Source organism: Lampetra planeri, chromosome 12, assembly GCF_965212315.1.
Source record: "Lampetra planeri chromosome 12, kcLamPlan1.2.h2, whole genome shotgun sequence".
NCBI classification, from domain to species: domain Eukaryota; kingdom Metazoa; phylum Chordata; class Hyperoartia; order Petromyzontiformes; family Petromyzontidae; genus Lampetra; species Lampetra planeri.
In genome coordinates, this window is record NC_136118.1 from 11,937,962 (window position 1) to 11,958,998 (window position 21,037).

The window sequence follows — 21,037 nt, forward strand, 5'->3', positions numbered from 1 at the left end:
TGGGGTTTAATTGTGGATTTCGGCACCACTCCCTGTTGGAGTCTCCTGATTACCCACTGCTGTGACCACCGTTTCCTGCCCCCCCCCCGCTCCTCCTCCTCCGCCTCCTCCCAAGAAAAATTCCGTACTGCCACACGGGCAGAAAGATTAAATGCCATGCAACTGTTGTGCCAATTTTATTCTTCAGCTCTTGCAGTGGCAGTTTGAATGTCCGTGGCTATGAAGCTGGGGTTTAAATGAGAGTTTTTTTCGTATTGTTTTTTTCATTTGATGTGTGTGTGCATCCACACCTCTGTATACATCTCCCTATATCTATTTAAACTTGGTAAAAGTGCTGTGGATAACTTTCCACTGTAATGGTTAATGTTGGTTATGTTATATTGCTTTGGCCTTGACAACGAGCTGTGTCACTCAACGGTTTTTACTTTAGAACTCCTTCATGCGTTGTGCTTCAGCATTAAAATAAAAAAAAATAAAAAAAATATTGTACATGTAAAAAAATCGGTGATAGTTTTTGGTCATATTGTTTTTGCTTTGGAGTATTTTGACATCTATAAGAAGCAGAGCATTGTTAAATTCTTTCATCTGAACACGCAGCATTCCAAATGCACCTGCGCCTATTAACAGCGTTAACAAATATTTTAATATTATGGCTACTGGCATAACATTTTCACTTCCGATTAGCACGGTTGGCCACGTAATGTGCGAAAGAGATTTAACGTGCATGCGGTTTAACATTGTCAGCAATATAAGTTTGCAAGAACACTGTTTTACTGCAAATCTCTAAAAGTATACATTTGCCGGTGAAAAAAATCCACCGCTATTACATTAGAGCATTCGTCTGGTTTTGTTCTAAACTATTTATTGACGAGAGACCAGTGCTTGTTTTCAAAAATTGACTTTCATTGAAACCGTAAATGTACAACAGGTACTGAACAGAGATTGAAAAAGAATAAAAAATAACCTTCCCCTGATGCATGCCGCTTCTTACAACAGAGGTAGTGGCAAGAGGCCTGAATGGTACATGACTCAAATGGAGGCAATCGATGGATGAATATTCCCATAAAACCCACGCTGCTCTAAAAATCCACCTCAGAGAGCCCATGTGTTACAAGGCAAATGGTGTTGCATTGAAAGCGAGTGCATATAGTGCTGGCCAAACGGTGGTGTGGTGGCCCCCATGAGGGTCTGTAGTTGTGCATTGCTTAATAAGAGACATTTACTTTTTGCCGTTGTGCATCAGCCTTGCATTGCGTTGGCTCTCATACTCTTCGCTTACCACTCGGGGTTCGACTCGGAGGCACTTTCCTCTTTTTTTTTTAAATGCTTAACTCTCTTTTCCCTATTAATTCAAAATCACACCCCACGTGCACACATCCACATCCCCTCCAAACCTCCTCCACGTCTATGGTTATTTATGAGGTGGGACAGAATATATTTTTGGCTTTTTGTGGTGATGCCAAATAGAAACCATATTGCCCAGTGTACTCCCATTAGTCCTGGAAAGTCCATAAGGTTTGTTTATGATAAGAGGTTCTTCTGTTGTCTCTGTGTGCATGCACACAAATAGAAATTCCTACAATCAGTCACAGCCATGCATCTGTCATGTTCAATGTACCAGAGTTCTATCTCTTGGTCCCTATGGGTTGCCTTAGCCTTCCTCTGTGTGGTGGGGCCATCTCTGTTGAATGCTAAGACCGTCTTGGGACATTATACATTTTTAGGAGTTTTTTTTTCTCCTCCAGAATAGGTGTCTTTTGAAAGTGGCATGAGGGTCTACATTTAATTTACCTATTCATTCATAATGTTACATAACTTTGATAATAATGGTTATAACTTAGAGTTGCTGTTAATCACAGTAAACATACGCTACAATAGTTTTGTACGAAAGTAGTATTTTATAGCCTATCATCGGCCCTAAAGGAAAAATATTACTAAAGCAAAAAACCACTAAACTTTCTCCATAGGGCATCTCCAGTCACTGCTTAAGGCTCATTAAAATACCCATGGCTCAGATAACTTATTTGAGTCATCTCAGCAGCAAACCAAATGGCAAGAATTATGCAGCGTTCAGGAGACTAAAATAATTTGGAAAGCGCTGCAGAGAACTCCAACGGCAGTCATGAATGCAAATAAAAAAACGAAATATATCTTCGAATGTACTTGCTATGTGTAGTTCATGTGATGGTTTAATCAGAGTTAACACGCTTACATGTAGTCGTTTAGAAAAATAAACGTGCATACAACATTATCTGAAATGGCTAAATCCTTCAAATGTGATCTCACAGAAGAAATAAAAACCTATGGAAACATGATGTCATATTGACAAGAGCGGGTGATGCCATTTCTATGCATTGTGTTCAATTCTTCCCTATTTGAAGGTTGTTGGGCTCCTGGGAAAATCCGCAGATTACCGAGAAAAGTACATCCATTGGGTAGTACTGAATATCATTGCAGAATAATCTACTACTGCTTTATGAGGCTCGCAGTTCGAACCTGGCAGATCACCCTGGTTAATACTGCCGGTGTATTAAGATCGATTGGCAACGTTAGAAAATAGATGGCCATAGTCCAAATTTGAAACAAAAAATACCCTCCTTTTGAAATTACTGTAGAATGTCTGTGAAACATAGCATCTTTGTGATAGCCGTGCGCTATAAGAATGGCGGGAATACCAAGTTATGTTGGTCATGTGCTCGTGTGGCCTGCAGTGGCTTCTTGTCAAGTAACATCAAAGCACATAATTTAGGATTTTTTTTTACTAATAAGAAATTTCCGTGGCTTATGCCACCCACGCTTGTGGCCTGTCTGTTGCCTTTGTGATAGTATTCCATACATCAATGATTGCTGACTTCACAGCAAACCCATTTGATCTATTACATTCTTAGATTCCACAAGGAAAAATGATCAGATCCACCCTGAGGTTTGCCCTCGCCCGCGGTGCAGTCAACTTCAGATTAGCGAGGGGTTCCTCTCACGGCGGTTATATTTGGGAGCCGTAATCGATGTGCATTGTGAATTGTGAATATCGATGTGAAATTGCCCTTCGGCAGACTCGGCAGTAATTTTCTGGTATTGGAGTAATGCAAGCCTGCCTTCGGGGCAAGCCTTTATTTGCAAACATTGCAGGAGATGCACAAACAGACTTGAGTCGTTTTCCTGGGCCTGATTCTGATAGGGGGCAGGGGTGAGCGGACCAAGATTTAAGCTCTTCGCCCAAAAAAGCCCCATTGATACATGCGTTTAGTGGCTTTGTACTGGCCAGGATGATTACATTTAGGCTGAATGATAGATTTTTTCTGAACATAATTTTATTTTGTGGTTTTTTAAATATGATACTCGAACACAATGATATAAAATTTGAAAAATTAAGCAGCTTGTTCTGCTGTGCTTACTTAAAATTGGGTTATATGCTCTTCATATATATCACTAAAAAAAAATGGGAGACATATTGTGTACCCCTTCGTAAGCTATTACAAGAGGTAAAATGTACTTACCCTCAGCAATTCAGACACCTTTGTGCGGTTTTGAATTAAGTACAATCGTGTGGTTCTTTGAAACCTGGCATTTATTCGTGTGATGTACCTTTCTGGTATGGGTGCATCGTGTTAAGACTAATCCATCCACCCCCTCCCACGTTCTCCCTCCAGTCCCACTCACCACCAGGCCCTTGAATAACGTTCTTGATTTTCACTGTCTCGTCCTGCCTTTCGTTCGCCAAAGATTGCTCGCCGCTTAATGCGAGCACCACTCGCCCACCACTGCTGCTCGGCCAGTATTAATGTTGTTGCGCCCCTTTTCCGGCGGCCGTGTGCCAGTTTTGGTGAGATTATAGACAAGGGAAGATGAATTGAGGGCTCAGGGATAGATAAAAAGAGGAGAGAGAGGGGCCATGGAAAGGTCTCAGTTGCGGTCCATTGTCTGCGCAGGTGTTTATCTGAAATTATATCCGGCAACAGTAGCGTTTTTGTGGGGGGGGGGTGTATTTTTCTTCCTCCCTTTTAAGAAGCTGATAAAGATTTATTGGGAGGGGGGATTGTGACACGGGCGACCGTGGAGCCAACTTGGCGTAATTATTCCTCATGGCTCGCACATTCGTGCCTTGCTTTGGTTTCGATTGGCTACCGTGCTGTGTACGAAAATCCATCTCCGCTGGCATCCGGCGTGGCGGCGAGTGGAATGCCCTGGCCTTATTCAGTTGGCGGTGCTTGCCGTTTGCAAGTTACACGGGTGCAAGCAAAAAAAACGCTCCCATATTTTTTTTGCTGTGAAACCTGGTGATGGGCGTGCCCCCCCCCCCATGCACGGCTTGGGGGGGGGCAGTTGCTGCGGAATAAAAGAGAAGCAACGTGGGCTCATGTTTTCAAGGCGTGTTAATTTGATAGATTCGCAAGAGCATTGTGTCTCAGAATGAAGCAAATCATGATTAACAACTCAACCTTTAGGGAAAAAGGAAAAGAAAACAAATTCCCTGTCATGAGATAGAAGCTTTTGATATTTTAGTTGGTTAATTCCCCTATAAGCTTATTAAGTCGTGTAATTCCCTTGTGTGTGTGTGTGTGCATGCCTGTCTATGTGTTTTTTTTGGCATTTAATGCGTGAGGTTCAGACATTATTGGTCCCACCATGAAACTCTTCATTGTAGACGTTGAACGAAATGGTACAGGGGTTAATTTATTGGTTTCGTCCATCGGGCAGAATCAGTTCCGCGCATGTTTTAAAGAATGCTCAACGCGCCCCTGCTGTGAACAATATATCTCATTGAGCAACGGTGGGGAGCATTGCTCCGTAATCCATAGGTTCACTCGGGCAAATTGTTGGCGTCGGCTCAACGCGTGGCTGCTGCCTTCCCACTTCTCTGTGGTTCCTCCTCACCCCTCTGAGTCTCTTCGACGGCGAGTGAATACTGTGCAGCGCGTCACAAAGTTGAAACAACATTTAGCGCCTCCAAATACAGGCATTCTGAAAAACATGGACTGGAGCTCTCTCTTGTCATATTCATGTTAATGCTGAACAGTAAATCTGTTGCATGCGAATTTGAGTGTGCCGCGTTGGCGAGATGTTAACTACCTCGCCCGGTATACAGGAGGCCATGGGTTTGACCCCGACCCTGACACCTGTATATTTAGAGTTTGCATGTTCTCCCCGTGGTCGCGTGGATTTTTCTCCATGTCTTCCAGTTTTTCCTTTCATATTAGAAACATGCATGTATAGAGTATTTGGTTGCTATACATTTCCACATAAGCCACTTCATGGAGCGAGCATTTGTGGCCAGGTTTCTTCTGAAAAAGAGCTATATTTCTCAGTGGGCCTTACCTGGTAAAATATAAAGTTTTTAGTTTTAAATCAGAAGCATTGCAGCTTGGATGTCCGGAATGGCCTGAACGTCACTAAATCCATTGTGTTAAGCCCGTGCTGATAATATTTCACAATTATTTTTCAAGCTATCTTACGCTCCATTGATATCCCAGCAAGGTATCTTTTAAATCTGCTAATTTCATCAAAAGTCTTCTCAAATAACTGGTAATTATCTCACATGCGCTCCCCACACAAACACACTGATGCGGTAGATCCAAATCATTGCGCACCCATATTAAAGCATCACAATTTGCCTAAACAACTTGTATTATATCTGGAGGATAATCAGTTTCAGAGCTTTCTGATTCTTCAGTAATCGGTTTCTCTACCGATTTTCAGTTCGATTACTCGACGAACGAAAAACACGAAGATAGTTGGATAATCGTTTCACCTCCGTACCCACCTGTTAGGTGAGGCCTAGTTATGTCACCGGCCACATCACCACATCACGCTGGATGGAGCTTCTACGGGGTTTCCACAATCAATTTAATCAACTCATTGTCCCAACTCTACTAAGTTGGAAACAATCAGGCCGCAGATCTGGCCATATCACTCTTACTGAAAGCTGTACAGTGTTCCATACTGTTTCTGACTATTTAGATAACACTTACATTCTTTCGTCTTTAATGGTCTCTTGAAAGCAGTTGATATTGTTTCCTATCATGTTATAACTCTTAGACTGTTGGTTAATGGTATTAACTGGTCTGATTCTCATTATCTGTGGGGGGGGGGGGGGGGGGAACAAGTACAAATCTGGAATTTTGTTCTTGATGGAGGTACAGATGGTTAAAATCACCATCTTCGTTCGGTTAATGATTTAGACTGGTCATGGTTAAGGAAACCTTTGCCTTTATGGAAAATGGAAAGTTTTGACATGTGGTGTGTGTGTGTAAATTTGCATTATGTTATGATTATTCTCTTGCCCACTTGCAAAAGGCATCTACACTCAAAGTCAAACCGTTAGAAAAATGTGTCACTTGGTGTGTCTGTGCAATATGCTTGTTAATTAATGTTTTATCCCGTGAGATTTTTGCATGCCTTAGGTGACTGGTAAAAATCACTGAATTTATCAATCTAACACTGCAAATATATGTACCTTTTATCAAGGTGATTTTAGTCAGTTTGCTTATTCATCTGCCTCGTGATATTACCAACATCCAACAGTGTCGAGCCGTGTTCGTGCATCGCTTTGACGTCACGCCCCCCCCTCTACCCACCCTCCACCTACACGTATATGCTATCCTACTATATTATTAAACAAAAAGTTTTGCTGGCTGACCGGCTGGAAGGAGGGAGAGTCGCGAGTGTCTTATACGAGAACACGCTGTGGCCGATGTCAATCGAATAAGTTGCTATCAACAACAAGGCAACTCCTATGACTAATTGGGAATGGGACGCAAGCGTAGGATTGATCACCCTGTCGCTGGCCGCCTGTGGGGAGGGTGTATAGTGTGAAAGGCCGAAACACCCTAGGAACCAAAGGTACACTACTGACGATGCGCTCCCCAAATTTCACCAGGCTCACTGTTCATGAACTCTTGGAAGTGCTTGCACAAAGGATAGTAACATCTCATCCTGTGTTCTTGAAATCTACATTCATTTTGAACACCTGAAAATTAGCTTGGCTGGAATGTCCGAACAGCTCGGCTTTTCCCAACGGACACATTTACACAATGCGTGTGTACTGGCATGTGCAGCAACCACCCGTCATCGAGATCAGACACCTGAAAAGTTATCTTAACAAAAATATCTTATCGTCGTTTAATTAAAGAGACACTTTTTCCTGCATCGCGTCGCTTCTCGGTGTGTCTGAGCTTTTTATTTTTGAGATCTGCGGAACATCTGGACCCTGCTGTTTTGAGAATTTTACGTGGCAGTGATGTTTAATTAAAAGTGGCCATCGTGTGGAGACGTTCCAAACTCACCGACACCCAAACTTTCTCAAGTCAGTAGCCGTGGTTGGCATGGTGCGCTGTAACCGTTACGGATCTGGGCCCTTAAATTTGAAGGCTTGTCAAAGTCACCAACGGCGTAAGTGAGCCGGTTAATACTTGAAAGCGGACGACGGCGTGTCACGTACGAGTTTGGTCACTCGTTGGTGAATCTGCAACGTCTGTGTTGCACGTATCACACATCTCCAAGCCTTGTTGTGGATGCCACAGCATCAGCTGTAAACCTCTTGCTGCATTTAAACAATTCTGATAGATTTTGCCATCATACACAAGTGTAAAATGTGGTGAACATTTTGTTACTGGTGCTTTCTGCAAATGTCCACTGCCTGGCTTGATATGGGATAACAGCTGCTGTTGTGTCTGCTTTTCTTTCAGGTGTGACATAGACAATCGGTATCTGGGAAATCCTCTGAAGGGCACCTGCTACTGTAAGTGTATTTGTTGTGTGCGTAAAAAAGCAGCGCTCCTCCTTAACACGTGTCCATGTAAATGCAGTGCGTGCTTTCTGCTTTGTTCCAGTAGTTCCCAACCCGTAAGAAGAATTCACATGCAGTAGAGAGCGTTCTTCTGAAAGGATTACTTCAAACAGTATTGTAGACGAGCATATTTTGCAGTTGATTGGTTTCTTAGTGTATTCATGTGTAGCCCCTCTAATCCCACCAAAGACTACAAATTACACGCAATCACCTTTTTTAAATTATCATTTTATGTTCTATCTTTCTAATTGGTCAACTTATGTTTCATGTTGCCAATTTTTTTTTCCCTTAACGACGATTGGAGTCACTCTTCAGAGAAAAACATCCTCCCTGAGACGCGAGCGTGTGCCCGGGTGTTGTCTCGCGCAGAGAAGCTCTTGTTATTTTCTGGGCAGGGCCTTTTGCAGCATGGTGCTGAAATGTGTAGGGATGGGGGGGGGGGCTGTGAATTTTTATTGCTGTACTTTCAAATGTGTGCAGCTTGCATGACAAAGACTCATCACGAAATCATGCATTGTCAGGGGAGGTCCCGGCGATGAGCGCGCTTGGCAGGGTCTAATTAAGGTTGACCTGACGAAGTCCTTGACAGTGAGCGTAATGAAATCAGATAACACACAAGCGGAGGCAGCTGATGCTAATTAATTGGTGCTTTTGACTGTTTGGCTGGTAACACTGTTTCAAGCATGACCGCGAGCTCTGCCTGTTTGCCCCAGCGTGTCGGTGGAGTCCGGCTCACTGGGCCTGTGAAGCGGAGCGTCTTAAACAGATCATGCAAAATAGCCGCATGAAATAAGAACGTTGAATTCGTTGAAGAAATATAAACATGTTAATAACGTTAAAGACCGATAGGCTGGACAGCCGTGTCTCTTTTAATACACCAAATCTTATCAAATGTTGACTTCACTCTCATGGTATCAGCTTAAATTCTGCATGGACTTGTTATGGATTCACTTTAGCTCATGTGAGGTGGTTTTTTATTTTATTTTAAGCACAGACTGGAGTTTTGAGATAATTTTTGTAATAATGTGGGCAGAGTTGCATGCATTCATGGCTGAAACATACCTTCGAGCAAAGTAAAGGCCAATGTTTATTCCTAATGAGTGGGCTCGTCATAAAATATGTCCCATGTGTAGACAAACATTGAAGGTTTGTTAGCAGAAAAATGGAACATAGAGAAGAAACTTCCCTCGGCAGAGAGAAAAAAAAGTCGATGCGGGAGATGAAAAAAACATCAATGTCAGTTCGCGCAAATTCCACCCAATGGATTCTTTGTTTTGTGGATTCTTGCGCATAGCCATGTGTGTGTCCCAACGAGTACACGAGTGTTTGTAGAGCGGTGACTTTGCCCGTGCGTGCATATCTATTCCATTTTTGTAGTGGGAAGTGGTAGTGCAGCTGTTAGCTTGCTGCGATATCAAACCCCAACGACCCGAGTTCGATTCCTGCTCACGGCCAACACCAGTGACGATTATGTGAACCAGCCCTGGGCCTCCACTTGGTCGGCTCAGCCTCAAATGAGTACCTATTGCCGCGAGGGGTGTGGTGCTGGCCACCCTTCCCATTGTTTGCCGTGGCCTTAATAGGTTCTCGCTAACAGCACGTGCCCGTGTTAAGGATATAAGGGAGATCTGTGTGTTTATTTGTATCCCTTTGTGTATATGTATATCTGTGTGTGCGTGCCAATTTGTGCACGTGCTCTTGTGAATGGTGCACGTTGCCCTGTGCCCCCTGCCACTCGGCCCGTGCAGACAGCCTGCTGATTGACTATCAGTTCACGTTCAGCCTATCGCTGGAGGACGACAAACATTACACCTCCATCAACTTCATGGCCACGCCGGAGGAGGTGGGTATTGGTCTTGTCCAGCAGTGCGCTTGCCGTGTCGGTGTGTGTGCGCGAGTGTGTCTGCGCGCGTGATCGTGCACGCGTGACAATGATAGCTCAGCCGCTAGTGCACTCTGCCTTGATCCCGGGTTCAAGTCTGGGCCATGTACACCAGTTATGGAACCTTTCCCATCCCTCCAAAATTTCTTAAAAATTGCACTGCGCATTGCATCGTTCACATTGTTTCAGTGTAATTAAAATAATGCCGTTTGCCCAGATACATTTCACGAAGTTTAATCTGAAAACACTCAAAGACATTTTTGAACAGCTTATTAAGTTCTGTAAAGCAAATGTGACGTTGCCCTGCATGTGGCTTTTGCCGCTAATGTGGCCACAATCTTGATATTTAACCATGCATGGCTTGCCTGGCCTTCAGTGTCGTTGCTATATTATTTATTTGGAAGATGCCCTCAACTGGAATATTCAATGATGATTTTTATTTTATTGTTGGTGAGGGAGGGAGGGAGGGGACGGCTTTAGCTGAAACATTGTACTTCAATTTTTAATATGGCGGTCACTCTAGAATCGCCTCTTTGGTTCATTAGTGCATTGCGGAGTCTAGGATTCGTGTTAACATGGAGAGATTGTAAGGTAGAGAAAAGTAGGTACTCTCATTTTTGGGTTTAGATCATGTAAATGTGTTGTGCACCTGTCTCCAGCCCAACACAGCCAATTGGTGAAGTCTGTCAGTTGAATTAAACGTGCCAATGTGTTGCTACTTTTGCCCCGACAACCCTCGCCCTGACTCCCTTCTACATCCTGCGTGCCTTTCATTGGCTGCCCATTTCGACCATAATTACCTTCAAGATCGCTTGCCTCTGCTATCACGTCCTAAAAGCCTTACACACTTCAACGAAGCATAGACAACGGTCCTCATTGTTTCTTCTTCGCAGCCCCATCCCGTCCCCCCCCCTATTCACATCCGTAAAGATCAATAAGTTTCTTTGTTCAAACATCATCGAAAGGCGCATTTTTTCAGCTCGACATTTAACCACCGAGTCTCCCTGGAACCGCGCGACACAATCTGACACCGAGCTCAGCTCCGCGCCGCACAATTGCGTCTTCAGTCCTCAACGTTGCGCGCATTATTAATTATGGTATTATTATTACTTGAGCACACCGGTGTCTAAGAGAGCTATTGCCTGATGATGATGGTTGTAATCACCAGCGAAACGTCGCACTCAATTGTAAATCTTGTGGGTATACATTTAAATAATAAATAATATTGGTCACAAAAGTCTCTACGTGTTAAATTTGCGGTTTGTGACTTGCTCATGCTGCTAAAGGAGGGAAAAGGGCATTTTTTTCCGTTCCTTTTTCAGGAGCCTCCTTTCCACGCCGTACGAAAGATATCCTGAGTTGATTTTCAGAATACGAATCACTTTTGGCGCACACCACGCTAACCACGATAACCTTATTGACAAAGTGTTTTATGCGCGCTTGCAACGATCACTAAGTGGTCGGGGCGCTAGACCGTAGCCAGATTATGAATGCGAGGGATGGCACTATTGGTGTTGCCACGTTGATAAAGAGCTGTCACATGCTTCACAATGACGTCACGATAATTACGATTGTGAATTTCATAGTCGGTTCGTATAATTCCTCTTTTACAAATGTCACGCGGGTATTTACGTCATCCCATATCAGTGTGATTAATCTTTTTGAATCTGTCTAGGCAGTTTCAGTCTCTTTTTTAATTGACTTTTTTGTAAGTGTATTTGTCTACGCAATTTACCTCCGTGACAGTCTTCAACTAATCATCTATTTTTGATGCAGCAGCACATAACCTCATGTTTATTATTATGTTCAACGGCTGTTCACTCATTTTTAAATGTGCTCAGCATACACTTGTAAATTTGAATGCAAAACATATTTACGAAAGCATCATAAATGTGCATATCTTGTTAACATTAATTACGTAAATTCATACTTGCCGATTTTCAATGCAACAGTTGGCAACTGTTTACTTGCGTGCGTTGACCACATGTCAAATGTACTGGATCAATCATGAAATAAATATAGAAACCCGTGAGGAATATTGGTTAATCACATTCATGGTTTCGGGAAAGAAATTGCCCGCCAAATATGTTGTGAAATGCCAAGCAGAAAATAAAATACGGAACGGTGATTTGTTGTAGGCCGGCATATGCGCAGTTTAGAAAAAAAATTATACTTTGCTTTCTTTGGCAGAAAAAATTGCGGCAATGAGATTGTCCTGGAAAGGGCACCTCCCCCATGTCCCCGCTCGCTGCTACAAACTAACTTGTTTTGCGCCATCAAGCAAAATAATCCAGAGGGGCAAATTTGACGGTAACGAATCCTGTCGGATTGCTCCGACTGCTTATAATTGTATTATTATTAGCCGTAATTAGGTCTCCCTCACGGGCCTGGGGAGCAAAAGGGCAAGGCTAAGTTCCCCGCGCGATGCCTCTCCACCGCCACTGGCATCAGCCGCGCTTTGTGTGTGTGGGGGTGGGGGCACTTCGTCAGCACCGCGCCGGGCTTGGCTTTACCTACGCGCTGTCCCGCGAAGTTCATTAGCTTCTGAAACTCCGACCTGGGATGCGCCGGGACCGCTTGCGCGATACGTCCTGAGCTGCGTACGTCCAGCCGCGTACGTCCGTGTGATTCGTGCAGATGCACAAAGCTTTACATTAATCCTTCCCGCCAGTAGCGCACTTTTATCCCGCCGTCAACGAGCGATGAGCTGAAGAAAAGGGATTACTCCCCCTCTGTAAATCCTTGACGTGGTGTCCAAGCATCGTGCTTCCACCCCCACACCCGCCACCCCCCCCCACTCGCGTGCAGTTTTAATGCACTAAACACGATTACAATTTAATGGGGAATAATTTGAATTCTGGAAGCTAATGTTTTTGTGAAGAGCTGATACACTGGCAATATAAATCCTGAAAGTTACAATATATTCCTGGTATCTTTATATGTATTCCATGTGGATGCATTTTAAGGACCGTATCTATCTCTCTTACGGAGCTTTAACAGTAAACAGTTGTGTTTGTATGTGTATCCATATATTGACGTGTATATGCTGTGTGCACACTGAATCCAGAGGTTTGTTCTCTAAAGAGCGCCATTCTTTTTTTTGTAATCTGTGTTTTTGTTGTCTCTGTTTTACAAACGAGATGTTTCGTATCTATTTTTTGTTTGTACGGTTATGCAAAAGGGGCTCCTGCTTCGCTCTTGTCCACCAACCACATTTAAAGTCCCAACTATAGATAGCGATCACGAATACGTCCTTTACCGTACGACAGCAATCCACACGTTTGTTTAATTTAACCGCCATTAATATGTGGGTGATATATTTCCATAAATAAATTTTTTTAATGTATTGCAAACAAAAGGGATGATTGTGAGACACAATTGTTGCTGTCTGTGATTCTGTGCAGTCAAACCGAGACCTCGACATGTTCATCAACACATCCAAGAACGTGAACCTCAATATCACTTGGTCTTCCGGCTCCACAGGTAAGGGGGGGGGGGGAGGTTGGGGGCACGTTTGGTCGTGAAGCCACCAAATAAATGAACGACGCACTCCTTGGGTGTTTCAGGACTTGCCATCTATTCTGTTCACGTATTTTCTGTCATCAAAACATGTTTTTACGGTGTAGTTTTTTCAGATATTCTATATTTTTTTTAATAAATCAGGCACTGGTATAAGCCGCGTGAGTATGTTTTCACTGTTGTGTACTGAATTAACATTTACGGTTAACATCCAGGATGCATGGTATATTTTATAGTTGACCTCATGCAATAATTGCACTTTTGGCTTATAATAATATTTTTTTATAAGATTTAAGTAATATTTTTGGTTTACCATCATACATTTACGTCTCTTACGATATACACACACACTGACGATTATATTATCAATGTATCGCTTGTGAATCTTCACGCAATTAAACCAATGCATTGAATGAATTACGTTCATTATGAATGCAGTAACACGTACACAACTGTTGCTATGAGTGCAGAGTTATAATTGTGGACTTTTGCACCGCTATGACGAGTTCATACGTTCTGCACTCTGGGAGTTAACCGTGCTTGTATTCGAAGCGGCGTTGATGCGCCGGGTAAATTGTTCCCGGCATCCTGACACAAGCGAGGACGTGTGTGGAAGTTAACGTAATTCGGCCATAGCGCCGTCCCGAAGCCAGGTTTCTGAAACACGAGTACCAACGCTCGTACGTTCATCCTCGCTGTTCTCCCCACAACTCCATTAGGAATAGATGACTCTGTGTTCTACCTGCACGCACAACGATGTCGTTGGTGATATTCTAAGCGGAAAATTACCGCTTTCACCCTTAATGCGTGTAACCGTGCTTTGTTATTCTAAGAACAAATTAAACAAAACAGCATTTACTGCATTATCCTAAGGAAATGATGAACTGCTACATGAATCACTTCTAATGGTGCATGCCGATTTGTTTTAAGCGCCACAATTGCGTGCACTCATTGCATTTAGTTTCGTGAGAACTGGCAATGGAGCGTTGTGATGTCACGGACGAGGTTTAATATGCCTCGATTGTAAAATATAATTTGAGCCCATTTGAGGAATTTTTGGCCCGCATTTCTTTAATCCCCATTGTGCAAATGCTTGCTTAAATTCTGGTTTAAGTTAATTTGCAATTTTAAAGCTTTCTTTTTGGTGTGGAAGAAAATGTATGAAAGATCGGTATACTCTGCAGATGAATTTTGTTCTTGTTTTGGTTTTTCCATTGTGCCATTTTAACTCACATTCAATAGTTCTCATCAAATTTACGGGTGACATTTTAGAGAGTACATTATTCATTCAATACTCTGGGGTACAGCAAACTCATTTACACTTCTGGCAGTGTGTCGACAATAATTTATTTGTGCAAGGATTCCCAGCACGTTTTAAAAATGTATGCAGGAGTTCCAGGATAAGTGGGAGCAGATGGGCAGCACTTTTTAAATCTCTGGCCGTGTCAAATGCTAAAGAATAAGTTGATCAAGTTAAACGTTACTCTGTGGATTTTTATATTTGCTGAGTATGTATGCAAATGAAAATGTCCTCGCAATTTGAATGCACGTGTGCACAAATATGCTCGCACATACTCATTGCCACGTAGGCTGTACATAAACAATTAATTTTCGCGCTTCTTGATACATGTTGAGATTTAAAAGCATTACATGATTGAAACATACTTTATCCGCTGTAACGGTTTAAGGGCTGTGTTCATGAAAAATTCCCAGTTTAAATTTTCCATTCTTTATTGTCACGTTTCATTGTTGCCATGAAAACTTGCATCGCTATTCAGTCCACGCCTGCTTTGGCTTGTTATTATTTGAGACGTGTGTGTGTGCGCACGCGAGAGTTTTTTTGGGGCGTGCATACGCGTGCATTTACGTTTCTATGCACACACGCACTTGCGTTTTTCTTGTCCGTGCACATGACCGTGCGTGACATTTGCTTGTGCACATGTGTTGTGTGCGTTCCCCAGCGGGCACTATGATGGGCGAAGAGGTGCTCATCGTTTCGAAGGCTCAGATCCGTGAATACAAAAGCTCCTTTTCAAACGAGAAGTTTGACTTTCGAGGAAACCCCAACATCACCTTCTATGTCTACGTCAGCAACTTCACGTGGCCGGTCAAGATACAGGTTTGTTTTTATGGCGCAAGTTATGAGATGTGAACGGATTAATGGTCATAATTCTAAAAATCAATCTGTTTCACATTCTGCATTTTGCTTATCCCTTGTGCAATATTATAACCTTCATATTGATTGATGCTGTGCTCAGCGGATGCTTTGAAGATGCTTTAAAATGTTAAAATGCAGTACAACTTGAGCGTTATTAATTTCGTAACGTAGCGCAGCATATTATAATTGCAATGATTCAACGGCATATTTCTGCCATGGGAAAATGGAGCCATGCACAAATACTGCTTGATTGGTGGTTGTCAGTTGAGCTGGAGTTTGTCTTTGTTGATCGGGAATAGTGTCAGCGTATAATAAGGCTAAAGGGATTACTGTATGGTGTGGCAAGATTACTGGGAAACTTTTTTCATACGTTGCCACATTTCTCTCATCTCCGTCCCAAGTGGATAGGTTTTTTTTGTACCAATTCTCTCTTGGAAGGTGGTTTAAACCTCTATTCTTGGTTTTGGAAAAATCCAAAAAGCCTTCAAAATCCCTGCCAGCTTTTGGACAGGAGGGTAATTGGGATTAGGTGCCTGCACTTGTAGTCCAGTGTGTCTCATGTGTGGGCCCTTGCCCAACAGTTGTGAGCAGGTGTTGTGCACACGTGTGTTTAACATTTTTTAATCGGTTGTATCTGGGACAGTGTGCTTGAGTGCCAACTCTGTCGTGGACAGTGCTGTGGGGGGAGGGCCAATGCCGATTGGCCTCTCCCCTCATGGCGTCTGTGACCACCACAGTGGCTAAACGGGGGCTCTGGACGGGTGCGAGGGGCTGGTAACCCCTCCACCTTCAATTAATTAGCACTAAACCACGACTTAAATATGTAACTAATAAGATTGTGACGGAGGCCCCGGGGGGACAGGCGTTTATGACGTCTCCTGGCCAAACCCCAATTGGCGGAGCCAGGAGATTGAATCTTTACCCTCGGGGCTCCTCCAGAAACAACAAAAAACCACTACGGATGGCCACGTAGAATGTTCGAACTCTCACTGCGGAGGAGAAGCTGCCACTCCTCTGTCGGGAGCTGGACCGGTACCGCCTGGATCTCTGTGGCATTCAGGAGGTCCGGTGGACCGGTTTTGGCTCCTGCCACCATGAGGGGTGGACAGTCCTCTACTCGGGGCAGGAGACTGCCAAACAACAGGGTGTAGCTCTTCTTCTGAACAAAAGAATGAAGGGGGCGTGGGAGCGTGGCAGTGAGGTGTGGGAAGCTGTAAGCCCCAGGCTACTTAGGGCTCGCCTTCCCATCAACCGGAGGCGAGTAGTGGTGGTCGTGGTTACTTCTGCCCCCACCGAAGACGAAGGAGGGATGCAGGGATGCAGGCAAAGCCGATGAGTCAGATGCCTTCTATGACCTCCTGTCACAGGTGCTGGCTAAAGTGTTCACTTTTGGTTTCACATTTTTTTTTGCTGAATTATTGGATTAATTCTGGAGGTAATCTTTGCATGAATTGCAAACATTACAGATTGTGTACTGGGTTAATTAGGTCTTTCTAGCCAGGTGGGGGGCCTGTTGAGAGACAATGCAGGATCATATCTGCAATGGTGACCTTCGTATTAACATTTCAGCAGCATTTAAATTGGGGAGAAAAAATAAAACTTCATTCTACTCCAGTGAAAGTTAAAATATACAGATACTCTAACGTTACAGTGTTAGAATGCTAAAACAGGTCTCATACATTTATGGAACTTCTCACTCCCAATGGTGTAGGGTGAAGCTTTCATCAAGACCACATCCCATAGCCAATGGCTCACTGCTCGGATTAAACAGAGCCCACTCCCTGAGATGGACTGTGGCATAGAGTATAAGTATTGCATATTCGTCTTTAATGTTTTAAAACTAGTGAAATACATTTCGCTAAAGTTATATGTAGTAAGTGTTCATGCTTCTCTGAGAAAAAAAATCCCGTTTGTGTGTATTCTTAATATACGTGTTATGACCTGTTAACAGATGTCAAAGGCGTATGGCCAGAGTGGATTTCTATCGCAATTTAACCCTTTTCCATTCCGAAACGTCTGCAAGTTGCAGGGTGGGTGTCCCCTTCACCTCTGAATCTTGGCACCTGTAAGCAATTCAGCACTAATTTTAGTTATAGAGGCATAGCGCCATTGTTTTTAAATACATTGTATTCACCGCAGAGAACTGTATCTACACGGTCGCACTCTATGATAGCTGACGCCAAACTACGCCACACGCCCTCCCGCTTAAAACTTGTGCGAGCCTCGGTACTGATGAAGTAATTTTATAGTAGTTTTGATATCAGTTGTTTTTTTTGCAACAAAATAAGAGCCCAGTACAAGGTATGGGGGGCGGGAGGGGGGTGGGTACAAAAACTCTGCGGACTGAGGCCCGGCCTCTGTACTCCTGGGTCCACAGATGGGGAGGATATTGGGCTCACTGCCCCACACACGTGGGGAGACTGCGAGCGGGAGCATCGGTGAGGTTGTTATATAGGGAGGGGAAAATTCGGGATAAGGGACAAAAGTATGGGGAAGCCTTCATGCGCCTAATTGTACTCGTCCTCCTCAGAAGTCCCGCGGGGCGGTGACTAAATCCCGTCTATCCCCAGAGGGGGGAAGGGGGGGGCAACACCCCAAGCCCCCCCCCCACCTCCCTGCATGCAACAGCCCACAACAAGCTCCGTGGAGGCGGGGACCCTCTGGCTGCGAACTCTGTCGCTCTCCTCACCCTCCCCTCGAGCTTGTGGCTAGATGTTCTGATCACACGAGGGCTAAAATATTTGCCATGCCAGAGTTTCCATGAAGAAGTTGCCGTGATCCCCCTCCAGTTCGGCAGAGCGGCCCTGTACTTAGCTGTAATATCAAGGGTTTACAGTAATACGTACTCTAGATTGTTAAACACCGTTTTAGTTTCAGGCTACCCCCCGCCTCCCCGAGGGCTGTTTCAACTGAGGGGGTTGGGCTTTATACCGTAGACATGGTGAAGGAGTTCCACTGCATCTGAGCAAACCCTGGGGGGGCTTTTGTCGTGATGAACGGAGGTCAGTTGAGGAGTCTCAAGCCCGCATCATGTCAGGCATTTTATTTTCATCGGGGAAGGACAAACGCGTCTCGGCATTCCCGCACTCACCCCGACTGTGACGCAATGACCAAGGAGCAAAGCGATGGAAATGGGGGGGAAACGAACACCAAAACACCAACAACCTTGAGCCCAACCGCAAGCCTTGACACAAAAACAAATAAACCTCCTTGCGGTGAGACCAGAGAGCAGCCCTCGAAGCTGGGACGCCTGGTTCACTTTCCACACAACAATCCTCAACGAGGAAGGGGGTCAAACAGAACTACATTACTGACTACCATCCACGCTCTCAAGCCACCCGACAGGAGATGGAGACACCGGAAAAAGAATGGGGGCGGGGTAAGGGGGGGGATAGAGGAAAGGGGGGCGGGAAAAGGAGAAAAACAAAGTGGGAGAGGGAAAAGAGAAAGGGGAGAGACGCACCGACACACGAGTAGAGGACATCCAGGGCAACCCCAAGTGAGGAAACTGGCAAGAGGGAAGGGGACAGAACCAGGGTGAAGAAGAGGTGAGGGAAAGGAGACACGGCCACAGTCATTCCAACCCCCAAGTCCAGTGCGTATCTCAAGGCGGGGAGGGGAGAGAGAGGGTTGGGTTTGTTTGTTTTACAGTCAGGGTCAGAGAGATCCGTTTTGCACTGCTCGCTCGGCCCATGATGTCAGCGGCAGTGCTCTTCCAGTTTCGTTTTGACGGTGTACAAGTACCTCGTCGGAATGGGTTCACCGCGGAAAGTAGTACGAGAAACTACGGAGAAGAGAACCCATCAGCACACGTATGGTGCTGCTAAGTAGGTGTCTGACATGAATGGTACTGTTAAGGGCCTCATTGAACGGATTAGGTTGGGTATTGCTGCGAGGCATACATCACTTCCATTGCCTGCTGCTGCTGCTGCTGCTATTTCAAGTGTCTGCTAGGTGGTTATAGTCAACTTGTTAGTACTGAGAGCTGTTGAATTAACCGTAACCCTTCAATTCCAATGCTAAATTTGACCATTTAAAAGGCTCCTGCGCATATAAATCAGCAAATTTATTTATCGCATGTGATTCAAATTGACAGACCTTACAAATTGCATGCAATAGTTTGTGTTCAAATTTGTATGCAATTGGAATGAAACTACGGATCTCCTATTAGTTGATTTTACTCAAACAGCTTATATGAGACGTATAAATAATACCGGCCACTTTACGTTGGAGCAAAAGAGCACCGCTCACGTTTAGATGTAGTGGACCTGACACTGACTGACTGATATCGGAATAGGGGGGCGGACTGATCATGCAAAGCTGGTACCGTTGCATGTGCATTTGCTGGCACTGACTACATCAGCTAGGCTTGCCATCTGAGTGTCGTTCGCCATAGGTGGCAATTTGTTACTCAGAAAATGCGTGAATACAAAATGCGTATCTGCTTGTTATTTATCGGCACTCTGCGATGGTTAACGTTCTGTCCGGCTGCTTTTCACGATTGAATCTCTCTCGACAGAAATTCAAGGAAGGCTATTTCCTCCGTCTACAATTTCTCTCAAACAATGTCTGAAACTTTCCAACAGTTTTGCCTTATATTCTGATAAAGGACCAATTCCTGGAATTTTAAAGCGGATTGGGAAATCTTTTCAACAGGAGGGAACACACTATGAGATTCAGTAGACCTCCTTCGAAGCATCAGGAACCAAGCTAAAAGTAACTTGATAAAAGGTTGAGAACATCCAAGGGCTGAAAGAATAGGTTACCCCGGCAGAGGCTGAAATATTTGAAAACGGATGAAATCGGGGAAAGCAGCAGGAGTGAGATGATAAAAGTAGGAAGCTGAAAGATTTTGGAAGCAATGTGTGAGAATCAAGGCCCACGAAGCCACGAATAGTCGCCACAGAGCTGGGAAAAATGTCATTAAACCATTGCATAAGTAGGGCGATATACATTTCTGTTGTGGTAACTCTGAAGGGATGTGTTTACTAAGCATACCCGGGAAGGAGTTCACCCTCTAAGGCCTGGTCTCAGATGTACAGAACAGACCTCAGAGGTTGAGTATCGACTTTTCAAACACCGTGGGATCTTAGTGAGTATCCAGAGGCAATGGCCAGTATTGGTGGCATCAAGACCCTTGGTTATTATTCTTCACCTTCACTTGACCCTTTGCTAATAACATTGCGTAAAAATAGCCTTTGTCAAGAATATATGAAAAAGAATGATATTTATACTTAATCAATTGACGCTACTAATGTAAAAAAATAATTTAAGTTAGTAAAATGAAGGGGGAAAAAACCCCTCTATGATATCATCCTTATACTGTGATATCCTTAAACCAATTTCACTCTTCTTTACGTGTGTTCATGTCTCATCGACCTCAATTTGGAAATCATCGCTGTAGTTTATCTCTTATTATATACAAAACGTCCATTGTCATTGCGCTCCTTTGGGTGACCACATTTTTGACGTGCGACCACACCAATGGTGTGTCCTCGAGCACTCGTTCTATTGCCAAGAGAGTATCCTCGCCACCGTCATTTGCTTATCACGTAATGTCTGTCTTCATACATCAACGATGAATGTTGATTGACTTAATGAGCAAGTGACTCATCCCTCAAGTGCCACACCCACCATTGCAATGCAAAAGGTGGGGCCATATATTTATTGTTCGCTTGTTACAGGAAGGTTC

General features: G+C 44.0%; 1 protein-coding gene across 3 annotated transcripts in view; it reads left to right on the forward strand.

Annotated features, from left to right (window-relative positions):
• Positions 1-21,037, forward strand: part of ATRN (attractin) — a 298,845-nt gene that overhangs the window by 148,473 nt on the left and 129,335 nt on the right. For all 3 annotated transcript variants that reach the window (XM_078599563.1, XM_078599565.1, XM_078599564.1), the window contains exons 21-24: positions 7,686-7,738; positions 9,535-9,629; positions 13,073-13,151; positions 15,149-15,306. In XM_078599563.1, coding sequence (XP_078455689.1) covers positions 7,686-7,738; positions 9,535-9,629; positions 13,073-13,151; positions 15,149-15,306 — 385 coding nt within the window. The remainder of the gene's footprint in view (positions 1-7,685; positions 7,739-9,534; positions 9,630-13,072; positions 13,152-15,148; positions 15,307-21,037) is intronic.